The sequence below is a fragment of the Borostomias antarcticus genome (genome assembly GCF_949987555.1).
Source record: "Borostomias antarcticus genome assembly, chromosome: 5".
Taxonomy (NCBI): Eukaryota; Metazoa; Chordata; class Actinopteri; order Stomiiformes; family Stomiidae; genus Borostomias; species Borostomias antarcticus.
In genome coordinates, this window is record NC_140238.1 from 11,382,252 (window position 1) to 11,407,613 (window position 25,362).

The window sequence follows — 25,362 nt, forward strand, 5'->3', positions numbered from 1 at the left end:
CAGTCTGTGTTGGTCAGTGTTGGTGTAGTTGACCGTGTTGGTCAGTTTTGGTCTGGTTGACTGTGTTGGTCAGTGTTGGTCTGGTAGTCTGTGTTGGTCAGTGTTGGTCTGGTAGTCTGTGTTGGTCAGATAGTCTGTGTTGATCCGTGTTTGTCTGGTAGTCTGTGTTGGTCAGATAGTCTGTGTTGGCGAATGTGGTGGTTGGTGTAGCTCAGTGTTGGTTTGGTAGTCGTGTTGGTCTGGTCAGAGGTGTTCGTCTGGGAGTCAGTGTTGGTCAGATAGTCTGTGTTGGTGAGTGTGGTGGTCTATTAGTCTGTGTAGCTCAGTGTTGGTTGTTAGTCTGTGTTGGTCAGTGTTGGTCTGGTCAGAAGTGGAGGAGAGACAGCGGGTATAACTGATGATGCTGTAATTGCTCATTCAGATGATGCTGTAATTGCTCATTCAGTCAAGTTTGGAGTACCGGCTAAACATACTGTACACACACACACACACACACACACACACACACACAGGCACACACACACACACAGACAGACAGACAGACAGACAGACAGACAGACAGACACACACATGGATCACTGGCTTTGTAGGAGTATTACTGTAGTCAATAAGATCTGTGTGTGTGTGTGGGTGTGTGTGTGACTGTCGATATGTATGTGTTTACAATATGTCGGTGGGTGTATTTGTGAATGGTGTGTGTGTGTGTGTGTGTGTGCTTGTATGAGAGAGAGAGAGAGAGCGTGGTGGGAGACTGAGGAAGCCAGGGCCTGCTGACCTGCTGTCAAAGATCATGTGAATATGTGAATAACTGGCATTCTCCACGGGTGTGTGACAAAGGGGGAAGGAGATGAGATTGTGATAGTGAGTGTGTGTCAGTGCAAGATGATGTGTGTGTGTGTGTTTGTGTGTGTGTGAGAGAGTGTGTGTGGGAATCGCAGCATGCAGTATCAGCTGATGGGGATTTGGAGGCAGGAGGCCCCAGCCTAGACCATCAGCTGAGAGTCCAGTAGGCAATACACTGTGTTTTGTACCTGTATGTATGTACTGTATGTATGTGTGTGTGTGTGTACGAGCATGTGTGTGTGTTTGTGTATGAGCAACAGAAGAGAGAGAGAGGCAGGCAGTAACAGAAAGAGGTACAGTAGTAAAACAGGCAGTAACAGAACAGAGAGAGGTAGTAAAACAGGCAGTAACAGAACAGAGAGGTAGTAAAACAGGCAGTAACAGGACAGAGGGGTAGTAAAACAGGCAGTAACAGGACAGATGGGTAGTAAACAGGCAGTAACAGGACATATGGGTACTGTAGTAAAACAGGCAGTAACATAGAACACAGAGAGGTAATAAAACAGGCAGTGACAGAACAGAGAGGTAGTAAAACAGGCAGTAACACAGAACAGAGAGAGGTAGTAAAACAGGCAGTAACACAGAACAGAGAGAGGTAGTAAAACAGGCAGTAACAGAACAGAGAGAGGTAGTAAAACAGGCAGTAACACAGAACAGAGAGGGGTAGTAAAGCAGGCAGTAACACAGAACAGAGAGAGGTAGTAAAACAGGCAGTAACAGAACAGAGAGAGGTAGTAAAACAGGCAGTAACAGAACAGAGAGAAAGGTAGTACTGTAAAACAGACAGTAACAGAACAGAGAGAGGTAGTACTGTAAAACAGACAGTAACAGAACAGAGAGAGGTAGTACTGTAAAACAGGCAGTAACAGAACAGAGAGAGGAAGTAAAACAAGCAGTAATAGAACCGAGGCAGGCAGTGAGGGCCAGGCAGTAAGAGGATTAACACATGGACTAGGCTGGGAATGGCTTCTCCATTATAAAAGTGGAATGGTGTCTCTCTCTCTCTCACACACACACACACACACACACGCACCCACACACACACACACACACACACACACACACACACACGCACACACACACACTTACTTAATCACTACGCCTTAGTTATATTGGATTTACAGGAGCAAATTGCCCCTAGTTGGTTTGTGTAACAGTGGATCATAAAAAAACATTCAAATATAACTGTCCCTTTTCTACAACATTGTGTAAATGTCTAAACCCATACTGTATGTGGCTGGCTGAAAGGCTGTGACTCTCTGATGCCTCTCTGTCGACAACTGGTGGTCACCCATGGTAATGCACAGCAGAGACTAACTAAAAGGATTATAGGTCCTGTTTGAGAATTTTGATGTGTAATCTTCCTCCCTTGGTAATCTCTGATTTAACATGACTGGATAGGTGTGAACGTGCTGTCACATCAGATCACACTGATCTGATCTGACTAGATTGGTGACAGCTGTGTGAGCGGTGTTTTCAGCCATCTAGCCATATGTTAGATCAGCTATGAAGAGGCACTTGAACTACGAAGGGCAGAATAGCAACAGGGCCACCAAACCAGCTGTTTTGAAATCATTTATTGTGCTGCAAAGAAACAAATAAAATAATACAAGAACTTGCAAAAAAATCTTCTGTGCTACAGGAAATTCAGAGTCCAATCTTCATTTATCCTCTTTATAAATCTTGTTTTTGCAATATCATCATCATCAACAACATAGTTTTTCTTTTTACATAAGCACTGAACAGTAATGTACAGAGGGATGTTGTGAAAAGAAGAGAGAGAAACATGTGCTCAGAGAAGAGAGAGAGATAGAGAGAAGAGAGATCACATGACCCCTGCCCTCTCAACGGGGGGTTTCTGATTGGAGCAGAGGAACGGGCTCGTCAGGTCTTCGGGGCTCTGTGATTGGCAAGGCAGAGCCGTCAGCGACCACTGCGCGCCCCGGCCGAGGAGGAGGACGAAGACGAGGAAGAACTCTCCCCTCCTCTTCCTCATGCCCCTCCCACAGAGGCGTCCTCTGCACTCCCACACCTCTATGTTCAATTATCTGATCATCAATAAATTATTCTCGGTCATCAACACAATAAATTAAAGTTTAATTATTTTTTTTCTCTGACCAACTTTTTTTTGTGTTTTTTTGTTTGTTTTGTTTTGGCAAGCGACACTCAAGTATTTACAACAATACTTGGAGGATGAAACCAAGATGTTGGATTCTACTTCCTTCAGAACAGACAGACGAAGATACACCCAAGACATACTATAACTAGTCCCTCCCTCCCCCCTCATCCCTCTCTCCCTCCCCCATCTCCCCAGCTTCTGTCTGTCCATCATCTGCACAGTAGTTTAGGAGGTGATGAGAGAGAGAGAGAGAGAGAGAGAGAGAGAGGGGGGGGTTGTGGGGATGAGAGAAGGAGCAAGTGAGAATGTTGAGGTTAGAGACAGAAAGAGCATGCGAGAGAGAGAGAGAGAGAGAGAGAGAGGGGAAAGACCAACAAAGACAAATAAAAAGAAAAGCAAACTGACATCCAGTAGAAATGAAGGGCAGATGAAGTAGAAGAATGAGCTGTTGGGGTCTGCTCTCGTTCCCCCTCCTCTCCTCCGGGGGTCTATCAAACACGCTGGCCCTCATCCCACTCTGCTCCCAGCCGGCAGACAACACCTCCCTCCTCTCCATCGGAAATACATTCAATAAGGAAACCAACAGAGACATTTACAAGTGAAGAGAACCCCCCATGTGTGCATGCCTGTGTGCTGCCGACACGTACATACAGGCAGGTGACAAATTGAAGGACAAACCTGAATAAATGAGTGGAGAAATATAACGAATGCAGATGCTTCCATACAGGTGTACTGCAGGATACAATTAAGCAGGTAACATCCCATCATGCTCTGTGGCATGTATAAAAATGCTGAGCAGGCCCAGTTGACCTCGATTTTGGATCAAGATGGCAAGAGGAAAAGATCTAAGTGAGTTTGGGGCACGAATGGCAGGTGCTTCAGTCACAAAGACTGCTCAACTGGCTAGTGTTTCAACAGGAGCAGTGACTAACGTGACATCTTCATTTAGATCTATGGGAAAGACATCAGAAAATAGGGTTGGTAATTTTGGTTAAAAGCGCACATTCGATGACTGTAATGCTTGTGCATTAGTATGATATGTAAGGAAAAAACAGAAGAGCAACTCTTGCTCATTGAGAATGTCAATGCAGGACGTGATCAGACTGTCAGCAAGAACAGTCCGTCGATAACTGCATAGAGAGGGATATTATGGTTGCGGTGTATAAATCCCTCATTACAAAGACAAATGCAAATTTGAGAGTTCAGTGGTGCAAAACCCATCAGCACTGGTCTATGGAGATGTGGAAAAAAGTGATAATAATGAAAATGATGTGAATGATATGCAATGGGCTTCGCAGTCACCAGATCTCAACCCAGTTGAACACCTATGGGATGGGGTGCTCTCCACCACCATCATTAAAACACCAAATGAGGGACTATATTTGGAAGAATGGTGTTCCAGAGACAGAGAGTACAATCTATACCAAAGTGCACTGAAGCCGTTCTGGCTTCTTACTATGACCCTTTATATTGGTTTTTCCTTTAATTTATCACCCATCTTGTACATACATGCATACATACATACATACAAACATGCCTCGATGTAGTCACTCTGTAATCCATCTCGTCATTGTCATCGTAGCATTACATAATATGTACACGTGTTCCTACCATCCAACCAATCGGCATCACCCCTGCTAAAGAGTAGGGCGAGGCGATTAGCTATCATGTGATTTAAGAGCCTCCAATAGAAGGCCATGTCGTCGGCAGGGCGATGGGGGGGTGGTGTCTGGGCTGGAGTAAAGTGAGGGAACGTGTGACATCATAATGCAACTTCATAGTTTTCCATCTGGTGGTTCCTCAAAGACGCCGACCCCTGACCCTTGCGACCTTTAACCCCTGACCCTCGACCTCGCACTGGGGACCGGTGGATGACATGGCAACATTTATACATGTGGGAAGAAAACAAAGAAGAGAGGGATGGAGAGATGGAGGGATGGACGACTAAGCGTCATGGCGATCCTGCCTCCTCCTCCTCTACCACCAGGGGGCTCTACACAACCAGGAAAAACCACCAAATACAAGAGAGGAGGGGAGGAGAGTGCTCACTTGTTTCCATGATGCAGTAAATCGTTTATAAAACCTCCCTCCCTCCGTCAGTCCGCCTGTCCATCTGTCTGTCTTTGCCGTAGGTCAGTCCTGCAAGTTCCCCCGTCTCCTCAGCACAGTCTCAGCACTGTGGCGTGCGTTGCAGCCCCAGACGCATGTGTGTGTGCGTCGTCCTTGTGTGTGCAGGGTCCGGTGGTGTAGGTTAGCATCCAGGTGTGTGTATGTTTGGACAAACAGGAGCTTTGGTAGAGTTCAGACAGGGCAGACACTGACAGGGAGAATCAGGGATCGGCTTGTTGTGTCCTCCTCGAAGCAGGAATGCAGGAAAATATAATAGTAGACGCAAATCCATCTAATGTGACGCACACACACACACACACACACACACAGACACACACACACACACACACACACACAGGTGCACGCCGATCCAAACACACACTCGCAAAAAGGAAAGAATAATCTAGTTAAAGTCTAGATTCAGTTTCTCCAATTTCCGTTAGCTATGTTTCAAATCATCATCATCTTCATTATCATCATCGTCGTCATCATCATCATCATCGTCTGGTGTTCGGTTTTGATTCCATCTTGAGGAGATTGTCATTGATCTGTTGACGTTCTTATTAGTTATTGTTTGGACAGCCCTATAAGTCGTGCGGTCGTTGTGGTGACCTTGGGGATGTGACGGCACGTGTCTGTAAAGTTACGCTGTGGGCTTGCTTGGAGTTCCGTTACCATGGTGACATTGCTTGGAGTTCTGTTGCCATGGTGACATTGCTTGGAGTGCTGTTGTCATGGTGTTGGTGTGTTTTATGTCATGATATAATTGTTGTGTGCGTCAGCTGACATTTTATGCCTATCTGTGTGTGTGTGTGCGTGTGTGTATGGGTGCGTGTGTCCATCAGTCTGTTTTTCTGTCTCTGTTTGTCAGTGTGTCTGCCGCATGGTGTGTGTGTGTGTGTGTGTGTGTGTATGTGTGTGTGTATGTCTGTCTGTATCTGTCTGTTTGTGTTTCCATCTGTCAGTGTGTAGGTATCTGTGTGTGTGTGTCCATCTGCCATGGTGTCAGTATCTGTCTGTGTGTGTTTATCTATTAGGGTGTACTATAGGTATTTGTGTGCATTTGTGTGTGTGTGTCTGTCAGGTCGTGTGTGTGTGTCTGTCAGGGTGTGTGTGTCTGTCAGGGTGTGTGTGTATCTGTCAGGGAGTCTGGTAGAAGTTGTCCTGCTGCAGATTGAGGTTCAGGTTGTTGTGTTTCTGCATGCTGTAGTATCCGCTGTAACGGGAGTCTGGGTCGGCCATGCGGAGCATCCTCTGGGCGCTGTCCACCTGCACCTTAGTGCCCCGCTCGCAGTCCACATACACCAACTGGTTATTCAGGCAGGTGGGCTGCGCACGCACGCACGCACACACGCACACACACACATACACACACACACACACACACACACACTGATTAGGATGTTGTTAGGGTACAAATAGATAAACAAAGCAATCTACATTTACATAAAAGCGATCAAAGCAAACGGGTCGATAGAAACAGTTGGTTTCCTCAGCAGTGTGATTGAATATCTGGTGATAGCTAACAGGGACACACATTTGGGGAAACACATTTGGATGATATTATGCACTTGGACCCCAGGAAACAATAATCAATATTAATTTGTTCATTTGCCAGTTAAAATCATAAGGCTCTCAGGGCCAAATCAACAAAAGGATTGCACAGCTTTTGCAGCGACACAACCCGTGCAAATGAGGGAAAAAAATAGCATCCAATCCACAAAGCACACAAAGAGGGTGAAAAGTACTGCAAACTGCACTGATGAGCAAATAGCTTCATGGCTGTGCCAGTTTCATTTGAATGTATGTAAATTAGGTAATTCCGTGCAAAATTCCACCAAATAAGCCTTGTGTCTGATCCACAAAGACCATGAGCTAACTGCCACATGCGGTTAGAGGTGCAAATACCGCTTTTGAAAAGCTGGTATTAACTGCAGCAGTCAGCGCGCACTCTCTCCTTCTGTCTCTCCTCAGAACTTGTGAGGTTTGAATGATAATGAATTCATAGTGGATGATATTAATGGCGACACATACATAGAGGGGGATTTCAAAATAAGTTCAGCCAGCTGTGATGCACAACAACAAACAGGACTGATATTTTCTGCAAAAAGTCGTTTTCATTATCAACCAATCTGTGTCCTGTAATATGGAGAACTGCACTAACGCTCTCTGATATGGATTCCCAAATACGATTTCTCTCAGTTGGGTACAGATTTCTTGATTGCAGTTCGGTGAGGGCATTCAGCTCTTGGTCTGAAAATGTATATTTGCGCTTTCTCTCTGCCATGTTTGTCTTTCTCTGCCATCTCTCTCTTGTCATGGATATTGTGTTCTTGGAGCAATCCATTCTTTGTGGATTTGGGCCTCAGTTTTCTGAGCTGAGCTAGAGTATCATGGTCTATGTGCTGGCGTTACTATCTAGACAGCTGTGTAATATCCAACAGCCGAGATGGTTTTAACTAAATATGCAAAATCTAACTAAATCTTGACTGGCAAGTTGGAACGTCGTAGGTTCTCCAAAACGTCAAAAGACTCAACATGTCAGAGATGTAAAGCCGACGTGTTTTAGAACAAGTGCTGTCACGCCGGCTATTGTATTGTGAACCTGGCATAACGGAACTGAAGAAGACCTGCTGAGTGTGCAAATGGTGCTGTCAAGTCAAAATGTGTCCGCTTGCCAAATAGTGTCCGGGGTAAGTAGTCCGATTGTCTAATAACATTTCGGGATCTTTTTTTGTTTTGTTGCTAGCTCACTAGCTAACTTGTCTGAGGTCAGTACACATATACTATCAACATTTAATTTTAATAAAAAATGCGTCTATAGAATTTTAAAATCTCATCCACGAATGTTAGCTACCGGTCTTGTCCACGAACGTTAGCCAGCTAGCTCGCTCCCAACATTAGCCACCAGCTCCCAAGTAGCTAACCTTTATGGACGGGATTTTTCAATTCTTCTATATTTTTCATTCAAATGAATTACAAACGTTGATAGCATATGTTTACTGACCTCAGAGAAGTTAGCGAGCAAGCTAGCAATAACAAAAAAACAGGTCACAAGACAATCAGACTTCTCACTCCGGACTATTTTTGGCATGATGGCGCCCCCTACCTTGGTGGGGGTGCGGAAGCAGAGCAGGGGGACCCAGTGCTTCCTCTGGTTGGCATAGAGCAGCGCGGAGAGCAGCGCCAGCATCAGGACCAGGGGCAGCGCCACCCAGGCCACGGCCCGCAGGCCGCCCTCCTCACTGGCTGCGCGGCTCTTACCCTCCAGGTAGGGCATCTGGAGGCTGCCGAAGTCACCTGCCATGCACACACGCGCACACACACACACAGACACATGCGCACACACGCAAACACATTAACATACATGGACACATGCACGCACGCATACACCCACACAATGTAATACAGTCCTAGGATCTGTGCTTGTTATTAGCTCAAGCAGCAGACAACACTAACACAGTTTATAAGCACGCCCTCTGCTGGGGTGAAACAGGTCGCCTCGTGGCTCCTCTCCTTTGGTTTGGTGAACAAACTTTTTCAAATCAAACTTTTCAAAGTTACCATAGTTGCTGTTTGACTTGTAAACAGTCGGTTTCAGTCATGGGGCAACATCTTTATTAAAGATTACGCAGAAAGATCCCACCAAGGAAAGCACAAGAAACCAAGATGGACGAGATAAAACAATCTTACGGCGAAAATTCAGGGGTTGCAAGAAACAACACTAAATAATCTGCTGGAAGAGGTGAAGGATTTGAAGGCAATGATTAAAGAAAAGGATGATAAAATTGCTGTATTGGAGCGGAGAGTCGATGAGCTGGAGCAATACTCGCAAGGAAAATTACGTGCGAGTTGCCAGCAGGGAGCTCCGGGGAGCGGACCCTCCGCTGAGCAAGCTACAGACTCTCGAGGAAGAGGTAATTCAGTTCTTCCATAGCAAAAACATATCAATTCAAAGAGAAAATATAGCGGCCTGTCAAATACTTCCAAAAAGAGCGCCAAGAAGAGAAGGCCAAATGGAGCCAAACATCATCCTAAGGTTTGCAAATCGGAGACACAAGACTGGGCTTCTGAGACAAGGAAACAAGCTGAAAGGGTCTAATGTCTACGTGAATGAGCATCTATCTAAAAGGAACGCGGATATTGCCAGATATGCGTGTTTATTGAGAAAACAGAAGAAAATTCAATCAACGTGGACAAGAGACTGTAAGGTCTGGATACGAACGAATGGATCATCTCCTGAGGAGGAGAAAACCATGGTCATTCGGGAGCGTGAAGACCTGGATAAATTCATATCTAGTCTGAACGGACAAATTGAATCAGGTGCAGTGGACATTTGTTCAGTGACTGTTCAGATGAGTATCCTTTCCTTGCAGGAGAACTCGGGATGTTCTATGGGGAGTTTTTTGCGCAAGAGGAATATGTTTGGTCTGTACACGTAATGGTAGGCCGGCAGTGACTGGCGTACTCTTCCGGGTGAGCCTGGGACTTGCAGTGGCTTGGAGTTGTTGGCCTGCCGTGAACAGTGTGGAGGGAGTATGGACCTTACTCTTTTTTGTGTGTTCTTTCAGTGCTATTTTGCTCTGTATTATATATTTTATTCTTTTTTGGAGATGTTGGTCTGCGGTGGACAATGTGGAGGTACACACATACGAGAGGGACAATGGACTTTACTCCTTTTTGTAAGTTCATTCAAATGCAAATTTGTATTATTTATTATTATTACTATTATTATTTTCCTGTTTAAAATCCAATGATGGAATCCGAGAGTGAAGATCTGGATGAAACGACAGGAGGGGATTATAAGACCACTCTTTTCAACTCATATCTAGATTTTAATTATGAAACATTAAATTTTTCTGGAAAAAGGAACACGACATGGACTATGACATCGACCCAGAAATTATTTTTTTCCATACCATGCTTAACGATTGTAAGTATTACACTGAACAACAGTTCAATGTCAATGTTAAGATGGTAGGAGTGTTCTCTATTATACATATTAATAGTAGAAGCCTAATAATTTTTTCGAAGGTTTATGATTTCTTGAGAATGTTCAAAAACAAATTTAGTGTAATAGCTGTTACTGGATCATGGTTAAATAATGGAAATGTAATGAAATGAAATACAAGGGTGTGCCATGTTTTATGTAAATAGCAGAAGAAAAAGGGTTGGGGGTGTGGCCTTATACATTGACGAGACTACAATGTAAGCAACTGCACACCATATCAAAAGGGATAGATGACAAGTTGGAAATTATAACGGTTGAAATTGAAATCGAGAAAGCTAAAAACATAATCATAAATTGTGTCTACAAAGCTCCGGGGTCTGGAATAGAAACTGAAGGAACAGATGATTGAATTGTATGAAAAGATAATTAGTAAGAAGGTTGTCTTTGTATGTGGTGACTTCAACATTGATTTATTAAATCCACAGGGACAAACGGGAACGGCTGACTTCATTAATACTATGTATAGTGTTGGTTTATTCCCAAGGATTACTAAACCAAGTAGAATTACCAGGTCCAGTGCAACTTTAATTGACAATATTTATTCCAATGTGATAGATGCTACAGTAATAGGGGGTTTGTTCATTCAGGACATTAGTGATCATTTACCAATTTTTACAACCTATCACTGTAATTTATTGGGCAATCCTGTTGAAAAACCGCAAACAACATTTAGACTGAGAAATCCAGAAACAGTGGAGTCACTCAAAATGGATTTAATGAGACAAACTGGGGAATCTGTTTATGTTGATGTTAATGAGGCCTATAATTCATTTCTAACAATATTATTAAAGAGCTTTATGATAAAAACTGCCCCTTGAGGAGATACAGTGATAGAAGAAAAAATAAAATAAGCCATGGCTATCCAAAACTTTACAGAATGCAATAAAAAAGAAAAATACTCTATATAGAGAATTTGTAAGACTTAGAACAGAAAAAGTTGAAAGGAAATACAAGCTATACAAAAATAAAATGACAAAGATAATTAGGATCAGTAAAGAGAATTATTATAGTAAATTAATGGAAGTAGAAATAACATGAGAGAGGCTTGGAAAGTAATTAACAGCTTAACTAGAAAGAAAAGCTGATTTATCTAAAACCATCCAAAAGAGTGATGCTAATATCTACAATAAAGAAGAGATTGCTAACGAATTTAATGATTATTTTGTAAATGTAGGACCGAGCTTGGCAAGAGATATTGTTCAACCAGTTAATAGGCGTGAAGTAGAGAATCTGGTGGAAATTAATGCAAATACTATGTTTCTTACTGCTGTACACAAGTCTGAAGAAATAGGGATTGTCAAAGCGCTTAAAAGTAAAAGGTCTACAGATAACAATGAAATTTATATTGCTTTAATTAAGGACACTATAGAAGGTGTGGTTAAACCTCTGACCCATATCTGTAATCTTTCAATTAAAACAGGGATTTTTCCCAAACAAATGAAAATAGCTAAAGTTATTCCCTTGTATAAATCTGGTGGAAAAGATCTCTTGTCAAATTACAGGCCAGTTTCATTGCTTCCTCAATTTAAAAAAATCTTGGAGAAACTATTTGTCATAAGATTGGATCATTTTATGGAAAAGTATAGCATCCTGAGTGAGAATCAGTATGGATTTAGAACAAATCAATCTACTGGATTAGCTATTATGAAACTTACCACTGCAATAGACAAGAAACTATATACATTGGGAATTTTCATTGATCTAAAAAAAAGTCTTTGACACAATAGATCATGAAATATTATTGGAAAAATTTTGTAAATATGGTGTCAGATGGGTAGCTCACTCCTGGTTATGTTCTTATCTAAGTGATAGATCGCACCTGTAGTCGCACCTGTAGTCAAGTGTGTGTGTGTGTGTGTGTGTGTGTGTGTGTGTGTGTGTGTGTGTATGTGTGTGGCACATATGTATGGGGGCTGTACTTAGGGTTTGTTTTTTAAGGGTCTGGGGAGGTTGGGATGTGGGTATAGGGATGAGTGAAATCTTTGCTACATAACTTTTTTGTATTCCTTCTATGTATGTAACTTTCCTACTGTGTACTATTTGCCCCACTATTTTAAGACTGTATATTTATTTGCCCAGGGACTGCAGGTGGAAATTAGCTGTTTAGCTATAACCTTGTACAGTGCATATCTCCCTATTCTATAGGGTAAATGTACCTTGTCCCTGTCTTAAAAATAAATAAAATCAATCAAAAAATCAATCAATCAGATGGCAATATGTCTCTTTAGATAAAACTGATTCTGTGTTGTTAAAGGTAAAATGTGGGGTCCCTCAAGGGTCAGTACTTGGGCCAAAGCTGTTTATTTACCTGAATGATCTCTGTAATGTGTCAAAATGTATGAATAGCATCCTTTTTGCAGATGATACAAAAATTTTTTGGTTCTGGGGAAAATTTTAATGAAATAGTAACTAATGTAGAAAAAGAAATGAAACAAGTTAAAAAAAATGGTTTGATGTCAATAAATTGTCCTTAAATGCAAGTAAAACAAAATTTATGATTTTTGGGAACCGTAAAATAAACACAGAGATTATACTAAGAATATACAGAAATTTAAAGAGTGTTTGAAACAAAGTTTTTGGGTGTTATTCTAGACCATAGATTGAATTGGAAAATGCATATTAAGCATGTAAAATCAAAAATAGCTAAATCAATTGCTTTATTGTACAAGATGAAGGATTTGTTAAATCAGCATGCTTTTTATATTCTGTATTGTTCAATTATTGTTCCTTATATAAATTACTGTTTAGAAATATGGGGGAATGCTTATCCTACCCACACCCAACCAATTTTCATCCTCCAAAAAAGAGCTGTAAGGATGATCACAAAATCAAATTATAGAGAACCATCAAAAGGATTATTTATTCAATTAAGGGCACTTAAATTTAAGGACCTAGTGGACTACAAGATAGCACTGATCATGTTCAAAGTGTATAACAATATGTTACCTTGGAAAATTGTGAGCTTGCTCAAAAACAGGGAATGTAGATATGAGCTCAGAGGGATGTGTATGATGGAAAAAAAACAAACTACGACTAACATAAAAGATCAATGTACTTCTGTAAGAGGTGTGAATTTATAGAATAATCTTGATAAAGAATTTAAGATTTGTCAGACGATTCATAAATGTAAACTGGTTTAAAATTAAGGTGATTGAAAATGATGAGAACATTTGTTGATTTCTCTGTTAAAATTTTGTTTTGGATTTACACCTGGGGTATTTTTGTGTACTCTTTTATTCTCTTCTTTTTTATGAATTGAATAAGTTGTGATCTGAAAAGGTCACGATGGTACTGGACTATAGTTGATTATTGTTGTAAAGGAGGAGTTTGTTTGTACTGGTAAGAAGGGTAGGCGTAAATAAGCTTATAGCTTCAGCCTATGCCTTTTCGGCTTGGGTTATTTTATTATTGCTTTTCTATTGTTGTAAGACTGTATTGTTTATGTATGTATTGTTGGTTTGAAATAACCGAAACAAAATAAAAACTTTCATTAATTCATTCAGGTACTGTGCGTCTGGTAATACAGTAGTACAGTACGGTACATGGTCCTGGCTGCCACACCGGTCCGTTGTGTTTTTTCGTATTTGTCAATACGACTGGAGACATAATCAAGTGTTTAGCCAACGAGAACAACAAGAGTCTCACCTGCGTTCTATGCATATCAACACACGGTGACAACATCCTAGACATTATGCCCCGCCCACACACGCAGCAGTGTGGGTAGGGCTCAATGATCCAATCATCTCTCAGCTCAGGTGACCACTGGGGGTGGGGGTTGGTCATGTGACCCTGGGGTCTGGTGGCTGGTCATGTGATCCCTGGGGATGGTCATGTGACCTCTGCTGGAAGCTCAGGTGACCTCTGCACTCTCACCTCTGAACTGGGGCATGATGTCGTTGTGGCTGAGCGTGGGCCAGGCGGGGGGCGACTGCTTCCTGTCTCCTCGCTGGTCTGTCTTCTCGATGGGAATGTTGGTGGGGGCGTACATTTCTACAACACACACACACACACACATTACATACAGTACATGGTACACACGTTACATATGTTACACACATGTTATGCACATGTTACGCACACATTACATACCTGTTACACATGTTACATACATGTTACACACATGTTACACAAATGTCAGACGAAAACACACATCTCAACAGCAGGAGCAAAAACAGAATCTAGCAAACATTGTCCGATCTACCCCTCTGTGTGTGTGTGTGTATGCGTGCATGTGTGTGTGTGTGTGTGTATGCGTGCGTGTGTCCTAAGCCCATTTCACAACGACCTGCCAGTCGGCTGAGAACAGCGGGGATGCGAGCTGGGGCTGAATATTTAGTCTGCCCGTGTTGGAACTGAACAGGAGAGGTCAGACCCTTTTTTTTTGGCCGACTGCCTAGATGGAACTGGCGTCGGACATCTTCCAAAATGAGCCAGTCAGAGAGCAGTACGTTTTCACGCAGGAGGAGGGCGGCAGGGGAGAGCTGCAGGTCCACCATGATATTCTCAAAGAACATATTTCTGCCTTTAATAAGGCAATAAGAAACGCAAGGAAAGACCACTTCTCAAAATTGATATCTATCAACCAAATTAGTTGAAGAGTGCTCTTCTCGACGATTGATAGCCTAATAAATCCTGCCGTAAAAAACCTGGATAACCTGCTCTCTACCTCCAAATGTGAGGAATTTGCAGCTTACTTCAGAGATAAGATTATGAATATTAGGAGGAATATCACCCAGGAAAGGCCATGCGTCTTGTTCACTGAACCTCTTCCTCCATGTAATGGACACATGAGCTTGTATACTGGTGGACACAGAAATGTTGAGAAAAGTAGTATCCCAACTCAAGTCCTCCACATGCCCGCTGGATCATATCCCAACCGATTTTTTCAAAACTATTTTTGACTTTTTGACAATACTCAAAACTGCTTTGGTGAGACCCGTTCTGAAGAAAAAACAACCTAGACACAGTTCTTAGCAATTTAGACCAATCTCCAACCTTCCCTTTTTGAGTAAAATTCTGGAAAAGATTGTTTTCAAACAGATTAATGATTTCCTAGCTACAAGTTCTACCAACCTTTTCCAGTCCGGCTTTCACGCCCATCATAGCACAGAGACGGCATTAGTCAAAGTTGTAAATGACCTCAGAACTAATGCTGACTCCAAAGAGCTCTCTGTTCTTGTCCACCTGGACCTGAGTGCAGCCTTTGGTACTGTAAATCATGCAATCCTCATCAAAAGACTGGAGAAGTGGGTTAGCCTCTCCGGTCCAGTCCTAAATTGGTTTAGGACCTATCCCGCCGGTCGTGATTTCTTCGTTGCCCTCGGTGACCACAGCTCAGAAAAGTTTCCCATGACCTGTGGGGTGCCTCAAGGATCCATCCTACTGTAGGACCTCTACTTGTACCATGACACAATTTAATCCGATCAACCATAAAACCCTGGGGGACACTATACAATGTCTGAAATCCTCCACCTGTTGCCTTGATGTTCTACCTACAGACTTCTTCAAAACTGTATCCAACTGCATGGCCTCTGATTTACTACAAATTGTAAACACATCTCTTCTTTCAGGTGTGTTCCCACATACCCTGAAAACTGCAGTCATCAAGCCACTCTTAAAAAAGAATAATCTAAACAGCTCACAAATGAACAATTATAGGCCCATATCAAACCTCCCATTTCTAAGCAAAATAATTGAAAAGGTTGTTTTCCAACAACTGAATAACTTCCTGGCACTAAGTAATGGCTTTGATGTCTTCCAGTCAGGATTTCGACCACATCACAGCACAGAGACTGCTCTAATTAAGGTATTTAATGACATCCATTTAAACACAGATAATGGCAAAATCTCAGTCTTAGTATTACTGGATCTCAGCGCTGCGTTCGACACGGTAGACCACAACATACTACTAGGCCGACTGGAAAATTGGTTGGGAATTTCTGGTACAGTGTTAGATTGGTTTGAATCCTACTTAAAGGACAGGGATTATTTTGTGTCTATAGGCAATTACAAATCTGAGCTGACAAAAATGACCTGTGGAGTTCCCCAAGGCTCCATCCTGGGGCCTCTTCTGTTCAACATTTACATGCTCCCATTAACTCAAATTATGGAAAACAACAAAATATGTTACCATAGCTATGCAGATGACACACAAATTTATATCACTATATCACCAGGAGACTATAATCCCATACAAGCGCTGAGTAAGTGCATTCAACAAATCAATGATTGGATGTGCCAGAACTTTCTCCAACTAAACAAAAATAAAACTGAAGTAATTGTCTTTGGAGCAAAAGAAGAACGATTAAAAGTCAGTGCTCAACTTCAATCAGTAATGCTAAAAACCACAAACGAAGCCAGAAATCTTGGTGTAGTCATGGACTCAGACCTGAATTTCAACAGCCACATTAAGTCAATTACAAAGTCAGCCTACTATCACCTGAAGAATATATCAAGGATCAAAGGATTTATGTCCCAGAAGGATTTGGAAAAACTTGTCCATGCGTTTATCTTCAGTAGACTCGACTACTGTAACGGCATGTATACAGGTCTCTCTAAAAAATCGATCAGACAGCTGCAGCTGATTCAGAACGCTGCTGCTCGAGTCCTCACTAAGACTAAGAAAGTGGAGCATATCACACCAGTACTAAGGTCTTTACACTGGCTTCCTGTCTGTCAAAGAATTGACTTTAAAATACTGCTGTTGGTTTATAAAGCACTGAATGGTCTAGGGCCAAAATATATTTCTGATCTGCTCATATGCTATGAACCATCCAGACCCCTCAGGTCGTCTGGCACAGGTCTGCTTTCTGTCCCCAGAGTTAAAACAAAACATGGAGAAGCAGCATTCAGTTTTTATGCTCCACATATCTGGAACAAACTTCCAGAAAACTGCAGGTCTGCTGCAACTCTTGGCTCTTTTAAAACAAGCCTGAAGACTTTTCTTTTTGCCACTGCTTTCTAAGAGGAGCTATGTTTATCAGTATACTGCACTGTAACTTTTATTCCTGTATTCTATTTGTCCTGCTTTTTGTTTAAATGTCTATAATGACTTGCTTTTTGTTTTAATGCTTTTAATGTGTCCTGCCTTTTGTTTTAAATGTCTATAATGTCTTGCTTTTTGTTTTAATGCTTTTAATGTCTCATGTAAAGCACCTTGAATTGCCCTGTGGCTGAAATGTGCTATATAAATAAACTTGCCTTGCCTTGCCTTGCCTTACTCAGCCTGTACATGCTGCCCCTTGGCAGTGTCATCAGGAGGCACAACATTAGCTACCATAGCTATGCAGATGCTATCCAACTCTATATTTCTGTAACACCCAGTAATTACAGCTCGATTGTAGTGTATTACGGATATACATGTATGGATGTCACATAATTTCCTCCAGCTAAACCAAGACAAAACAAAAGTACTGATCATTGGTGAACCAGGCTAGGTCCAGCCTGGCTTATGTCTGTTGGCTGGCTTATTTCTGTGCGGGACTGGTAGGACGGTAATGTCTGATAAATAAAGATGGGTCTTGTCACCTGGACACATCCGTTCCAATGCTTCCAATGCTAATCCAGCACAATGAGAGCGGGATAGCCAGTAAGCTCATGGGCTCACAACAACTAGCAGCAGCTTCCATAACATTAATGGTAGCGGTCAGTGGCTAAAGCAGTTACTCTGATGATTCCTGTAATGTTAGCTATTTTGCTGCAATGGGTTCAACTTTTGTTTCTGGATAAAGGTCATGACTTGCTGTTGCACTTCCCTTTAGGTAGTGAATAAGTAGACCCAAGACACAGTGGGTTATTTGGACATCTACTAGGATCTTGATATTATATTGATAAGAATATATGAAAGTAAAGTATTTGTCCTTAGAAGTAAATTGTAATTAAAATGCTTCTTAGCTAAGTAACCTAAGTGTAGGCAGACTTGAAAGGCCAACTGTAATAATATCATGAATGAACAATTGTAAACATAGTACTCAAGAGAATAGGTAATACTCAAGTCTTGATTGAAACTTTTCTTTAAAGCTTTATTAAACATACAGACGTACACATTAAAAGTAGCCATAAGTTGTTATTTTGCATGTGCTCTCAGGATATGTTGTGGTTGTGACCATCTTTGTAAAGAAGAGAGGCATGTAATGCACATGTATACAGTAGTGCAGTCAGTTGTCTATTGTATAGACAAGGTGTTCAATTGCTCAAGTGTTGTCAGGTGTTGGTTCGAGTGTACAGTGGTGCATAGTCAGTTGTCTATTGTATAGACAAGGTGCAAGGTGTCACGTGTTCACTTGTTGGTCCAGGGGGTTGCATGTGTGCCATTGTTATAATGAGAGTGAGGGCCTATGTATAGTACAACCAGAGTACTATAAACGGACAGCCTTCTTCTGAGCTGCTGGTTGTCAGGGGTCTTCTTCCGAGCTACTCTTTGGCAGGGGGAAAGTGATGTCTTGAGCCTCATAATAACAGAAGTGAACATGTGACACCTTGCACCGTGTCTATACAATAGACAACTGACTCTGCACCACTGTACACTTGAATCATCACCTGACAACACTTGAGCAATTGAACACCTTGTCTATACAATAGAGAACTCACTCTGCACTACTGTATACAACTGTACAGTATACTTGACATGTTATGTAATTGCACTGCCTGTATCATGGACACAGTCACAGCCATCCATGATCAGATACTGCTGTCTGGCCATGTCCAGTCCGGGTGGGGCTTGCACCTGAAGACCATCTTTGGGGGGGCTGGACATCAGCGTTGCACAGCAGCTGACACCTGACTGGTGTTGCATCACAGTGTTCTCTGGCCTCAACCACACCAGGCATCCCAGCATCAAAGCTGCAACAGAACAGAAGGGAGATGTGCATTAAAATAGTGCATTAAAATATTGCCCACAAATAAAATACAACCATACCATGTCCATAAAATGGAATAGCTAATACATGAAAATGATAATTACCTGAAGTGCTGGTAACTCTTAATGTTTTCGAGCTTTTTGAAATAGCTACTCAGATGCTGGTGCCAGTTGTAGCTTTCAACAAGCACTGTGCCATCCTCAAGTCCGACAAGCTATGAGGTGTTGACTTTCTTCACAGGAGCGCTGTCTCTCACCACCCCAGCATGTCAGTAAAAGTGTCCACTCTGGTCTTCCTATAGCGCTGCTTGATCAAGCCAAAGCACCAGTCAGGGGCAAACTTGGTGTGGCCTGCAATCAGGAAGTGTAGGTCCAGCTTCAGGTGAAGCTTGTGCATGGTCTGCCAAGCACAGTACCACAGCACAAAGTTGTTCTTGTTTTGTCCACTGCAGTTGTCACAATGAAGGTCCACATGTGTTTCTCCAACTCCATAGTTGTTGTAGAAACGTAGTTGACGCCATCCCTTTGTCGATCAGGTAGTTCACTTGCTTTTATGGTACCTAAACATAAAAAAGCTCAATTAATGAACAGAAATACTGATCAGAAGCCATATTACAAGAAATTCCTAACTTGCAGATCCCATCATAATTGTAGGTTATGGGTTACGATTTGCTTAATACCTACTGGAGAAAAACATCCTCTCTTAATCCCTTCACTTTAAACTTAAGACATAATTACATACATGCAGGGGTCAACATTAACTTTTTATCTCACCAGCCAAATATCTGGTAGATGAAAAATTGTACCCGCCAAACCTTTTTTTCCCCAGCCAAAAATAACATATAAAGCCTTTTTTTGTGTCACGTAGACATACAGAACATTTAATCTGCATAATAACATGGTGGTGAATAAAAACAGTGGTCAGAGCAGATTCCTGGTGCGACAGCACAGGTGGTGTTGTAGTCCTATCCCCAACTGAAAATATTGATCTAGTGATTAGTCAACCCATTGCTACAGTAAATCACAAACTACTAAGCTATCCCATAGGAATGAGCCTATAACCATACCAGCTGGGCAAGCTGACTTTGCTAGCTACCTAACCTAGCCCTAATGATATTGTCCTGCTCGATTGCTGTGCAACATATCAACTGACCAGTTGTTAAATGTATTTCACAACACTGGTTGTTCTACTCACGAGACAGTCCCAGTCAGCTGACGTTGCTTGCTGTGTGAATAGTTTAACTACGTACGTTGTGAGGCAAGTGTTGACAAGGACTAGCTAGCTTGTAGTAGCTAACCTTAGCTAAAGCACTTTGAGAGAAAGTGCACAGTATCTCCAACTCCCCGGGCCTTGAGTTAGGTAGCTAACACTAGCTAGCGTGTTAGCTAGCACTAGCTAACATTAGCTAGCTATCATTGGGCTTCATTTCCTGAACTTAGCTTTAGCTTAGCGTGCAGCCAGGTTATGGGTTACTGTTTACTTCAGATATTACTCTACATTTCAACTAGCACTTCTCAGTCCCTCATGCCAGACAACAGTCCTTTGCTGGTCCATTCACTTCGCCGTCAAAATAAATCGGTGTCGGCCTAGTTAGGAGAGGCGCTCATATTTACAAGTGTCAGATAAACATGAAACTTCACTTACCTAAGCAAAAGGTTCTATTTTAACAAATTCTGGGTTTTGAAGCCTCGGCGCTACCAATAAATAACTTATTTAGACGCGTTCTCTCCGAGTGAAATTATTTTTCCGAGGTAGTCTTCTTCTGTGGTGGTGGCGTGCTTTGAAGCTTCAACCCAGCATTTGTAAAAATATACCCTTTTGCTTAGGTAAGTGAGGTTTCATGTTTATCTGACATTAAATATGAGCGCCTCTCCTAACTAGGCGGACACCGATTTATTTTGACGGCAAAGTGAATGGACCAGCAAAAGACTGTTGTCTGGCATGAGCGAGCGGAATGCAACAATGGGACTGAGAAGGGCTACATTTCAACCAGACATTCCAGTGAAACCAGGTAGTCAAAATAACTTACCTGATAATAATTGGGCACCACAAACGCGGGCATTTCTGATTATGTCCTCAGTCCAGACGCGATTTTGTGTCTTCCTCTGCTACTGTTTCAAGAATGCGCGCATACTTGTGCTGACTAGGCTGTAAAAGGGTCTATAATTAACCGTTACATAACTTCTATAACATCCAGTGACAAAATATGTCATGGGACCTTCGTATGTCCACACCAAAGATTGAACTCACAATCTTCGCGGTGATAGGCAGCGCACTATCCACTCGGCCACCGCTGACCTGGGAAATCTGTGGAGTCTTTTTGTTTTGATGTTCTGGGACCACTGCCTCTTGTGGTAGCAACATAGAACTGCAGGTCAACAACTCGCCGGAAGGGAGGCAGGGAGCGACAAATAGGATTCCCTCTTCATGGTGTGTCGGCTTACAGTACACAAACACACAAAAAGAGAGAAACTATCTGCACATTTAAAAACTCTGGTAATTGACACCAACTGCCAGGCTAAAAACCTAGGTGTCATACTTGAATCTTAACCCTGTCCTCCTCCCTAGTGTCTCTCCCTCTTATACTCTAAACAGGTCCTGTGGACTCCCCCTGTCTCCTGCAGGCCACCCTGTAGCAGGTCCCAGAGAACCCCCCCCCCTGTCCTTGGCCAAAGTCCACCTTATGGCCCCTGGAAAGGCCCCCTGCCTCCTCATGTCTAGCTCCATCCCACTCTGTGTCGTCAGCTGTCCCTATCCAGCCCCACCCCTTTTTACCCTTGGCTCTCTGCTTTCAGTTTCCCCACCTCTGCTTTGCAGCATTCTCTATGAGCCTGTTCTGCTAAGTGCTTACTGTGCTTTGTTATATGATTCACTTAAATATCATATCAGAGACTACAGGGATAGCTAACACATAATGGCCTACTATGTAGCCAACATCTCTGGAACTATTTGTGCACTTTGCTGTTAGTTATGTCTCTCTTATGAGATGTATTTAGCCCATGTTTATTGCTCTGTATATGTTCTTAGCCAATAGGCAAACATTTTCCAGGAGCTTGCTCGATCGTCTCGTTGAGAGAGGTCAGGGAAGAATTTTTACAGCTCACTTTTCTGGCCCCCGGGTGAAACTGTTCTTTTGCTTCTCTCTGGAATATGTAGGGGTGGGACCTATGCCCACCCCCCCATTGCTCTCTGTAAAGCGCATTGTGTTGCCTCTGTGTATGAAATGCGCTATACTAAAGTTTGATTTGATTTGATTTGAACAGAATGGGCGTACTCAGACTAAGTGGTGAAGTCAAGGCTCTAGCCAGGAGAAAATGGCCTCAGTTTCATTTCAACACACCCTCACTGTGCTTTGGATCGGGCTACTGTCATGGACAGCAGAGTCCAATTATAATGTGAATACATGAGCTGCTGGAGTTGATTACAACAAGCCCATTTCTACTGATTCTTCCACTGATTCTCAATGACAAACACACTGAGCTAGGCCGATGAGAAGCTCTATTGAATTATGACAGGTAAAGTGTGTCTTGAATACAAATCGTTTATTCATGTCTAGATTCAGGCTGCAGCCCAAAAAGTTTTCACTTCGTTGTAGTAACCACTTCTTCTTCCTCCACCATCAACAAGCCTAAACCTGATAAAGCCGGTGCTAGCGTTAGCTTATGCGAGTCAGACGTCTTATCTAGACTTGACTTATCTTCTTGTTCATGCCACACTGAGTGATTGCCAGACTTCACTGTGGTTGTGTTTACCTTATACAGCTCAATTTCGGTTTCCGGTCTGATGATTGGTCTAGCCTGGCTTCACTGAGGCTAGCCTGGCCTCGCCAGACCCAATTTGCAAAAATGCGAACGGTCTGGAACTGCTGCGTTTAATTTCGATTTTCACTGAGCGTCATCAACGGGCGCAGATCAAAATGCCTCTGGCCGCAATTGGATAGACCTACAACCAGTCAGAGCAACGAAACGTGGGTTAGTCGTTGTATCAAGTGGGCACAGTCGTTGTATCAATCCCGCCCCCATGTTAGATAAACAGTTGTGATTGGCCCGGCAAATATCTGCAGGGTGGAACTCTGAACGGTAGCTTGGCCCAGACTGATCTATGGAGAGAAAGGGAATGTGAGCTCACGTGATCAGGATGGCGAAGCCGGGCTACACTGAGGCCAACTTCTGGGCCGGAGTGTTGTTTATTCTCCCACGCACGAAAAGTCACTAGAGAGCAGCCAACTCCGCCAGTGCATTGTGAAAAATATGTCATCAGCCATCAATATTTGGCGACTTTGCTCAGGCGCGGTCGGGGGACACTCAGCCGACCGACAGGTTGTGGTGTGAATCGAGGCGTTGTGGCTCCGCCTCCTCCTACCTGAACACATCGGGCAGCAGCTGCCCTCCACGGTGACTGGCTGCGGGCAGGGGGCGGCGGGGCAGCTGACCGTGGAGCAGAGCGTCTGGCCCTGCAGGCAATAGCAGTGCGTGCAGCTGTCAATATCCCAGCGCTCTTCGTCCGAGTACGTCTGCCCGTTGAAGTGGCACACGGCCCGCGGGGTGGCGTCTAGGAGGACACACACACACACAGCAGGCTATTATTAACACATGATTAGTTTATTCACACACACGTGCACACACACATACACACAGACACAAGTACAGAGGGTCATTAAGTCACACTGTACACACAATTACTTAATTCACAAACACAGACACGTAAACCCAAACACAAACACAAAACACACATCCAGATTACCAGCCCCTGCAGTGATTGAGATCTCTGCAGTGTAATGCAATACAGCAGCTGTGTGTGTATGCGTCTGGGTGTGTATGCGTGTGTGTGTGTGTGTGCGTGTGTGTGTGTGCGTGTGTGTGTGTGAGGGCAAAATATTTTCTCCACCGAAATGGTTTCTTCCCCAAGGCAGTGAGTCTCCCAAACTAATTCTGCCTGCACTGAATGTCCACTTTACTGTGCAATACTGGACTACAGATGATATCTGTACATTTTCCCTAACTCAAGTATATCACCTTACATAGTCTAGCCTATAATTTATGTATAGCCACACACAGCTGCATGATAGCCTTACTACTTCACTTCTATTGTGTATATATTTATATATTTTGATTATACTTACTTACTTACTGTTTTGTTATACTTCAATTTTATATGCAAGTCCTCCGAATTCAGATTCTAATTATGTGTATGTGTGTGTGTGTGTGTGTGAGAGAGACAGAGTGAGAGAGAGAGCGCGAGAGAGAGAGTGTATATATGTGTGTGTGTGTGTGTGTGTGTGTGTGTGTGTGTGTGACTAACTAGCTCCTTATCAGCCCGTGGTCAGATAAGCAGAGGGTCATGAATCACCTCCAAACAGCCAATCCTGGACTTGGCACCGGCCGTATGTACTGCTGCTGCAGATCTATACAATGTATCTGTTTGTATCTACCTATAAATATACACCATTTACACACAGCAGGGTTTATCTAGCTAGTCCCTCCCTCCCCCATCTCTCCCCCTCCCTCTCTCTCTCCCTCCACCCCTCCCCATTCCCTCCATCTCCAGATAGAGAGAAAGATCTGGTCCTCTGGAAGTTTCCACACCTTAATTTGTAGTTCCATCTCTGCCTCTGTCCTTCTGCTTGCTGTAATCCAGTGTGTGTGTGTGTGTGTGTGTGTGTGTGTGTGCGTGTGTGTTTGTGTGTGTACTGTAAGTCATTTCCAGGCAATATAATGTGTGTGTGTGTGTGTGTGTGTGTGTGTGCGCCTGTACATCATTCCCAGGCAGTATGGATGGATATGTGTGTGTGTGTGAGTGTTTGTGTGTGTACAGTACCTCATTTCCAGGCAGTATAATGTGTACGTGTGTGTGTGTGTGTGTGTGTGTGTGTGTATGTCATGCCCAGGCTGTATGAATGTGTGTGTGTGTGTTTGTGTGTGTACAGTGCTCCATTCCCAGGTGGTATGAATATGCATGTGTGCGTTTGTGGGTGTATGAGATTCCCAGGCAGTGTGTGTGTGTGTGTGTGTGTGTGTTTGTGTGTCGTACCCAGACAGTAGGGGCAGCACTGTCCCTTCCGAAGGACTGGCCTGGCACAGCCCACGGGCGGGCAGGACTCGGAGAAGCAGCTGATCACGCCCTCCACACACACACAGCTGGAGCAGGTGTTGGGCTTCCACGACTCTGACGCCAGGAAGATGTCTCCCTCCTCGCTGCGACAGTAGCTGGGCATGCTGCCGTTACCAGGGGCCGGCGGCGTGGAGGACTCGTCTGGCGGGGAGCATGCGCGCACACGCACAAGCTGTTACAGTAGGTCATCCTGCTACGACTCATTCATCTAGGACTCATCCAACTAGGACTCATCCAGATAGGACTCATCTTGCTAGGACTCATCCTGCTAGGACTCATCCAGCTAGATAGGACTCATCCTGCTAGGAATC

The 25,362-nt window shown here is 43.2% G+C and overlaps 1 protein-coding gene across 1 annotated transcript in view; it reads right to left on the reverse strand.

The window, feature by feature from the left end:
* Positions 1-6,154: 6,154 nt before the first annotated feature.
* crim1 (cysteine rich transmembrane BMP regulator 1 (chordin-like)) overlaps positions 6,155-25,362 on the reverse strand; it is a gene marked incomplete at its 5' end in the record, with an annotated part of 101,568 nt that continues 82,360 nt past the window's right edge. The window contains 5 exons of the mRNA XM_084438088.1: positions 6,155-6,400; positions 8,181-8,371; positions 13,956-14,072; positions 23,303-23,491; positions 24,971-25,192. Coding sequence (XP_084294214.1) covers positions 6,212-6,400; positions 8,181-8,371; positions 13,956-14,072; positions 23,303-23,491; positions 24,971-25,192 — 908 coding nt within the window. The 3' untranslated portion in view covers positions 6,155-6,211. The remainder of the gene's footprint in view (positions 6,401-8,180; positions 8,372-13,955; positions 14,073-23,302; positions 23,492-24,970; positions 25,193-25,362) is intronic.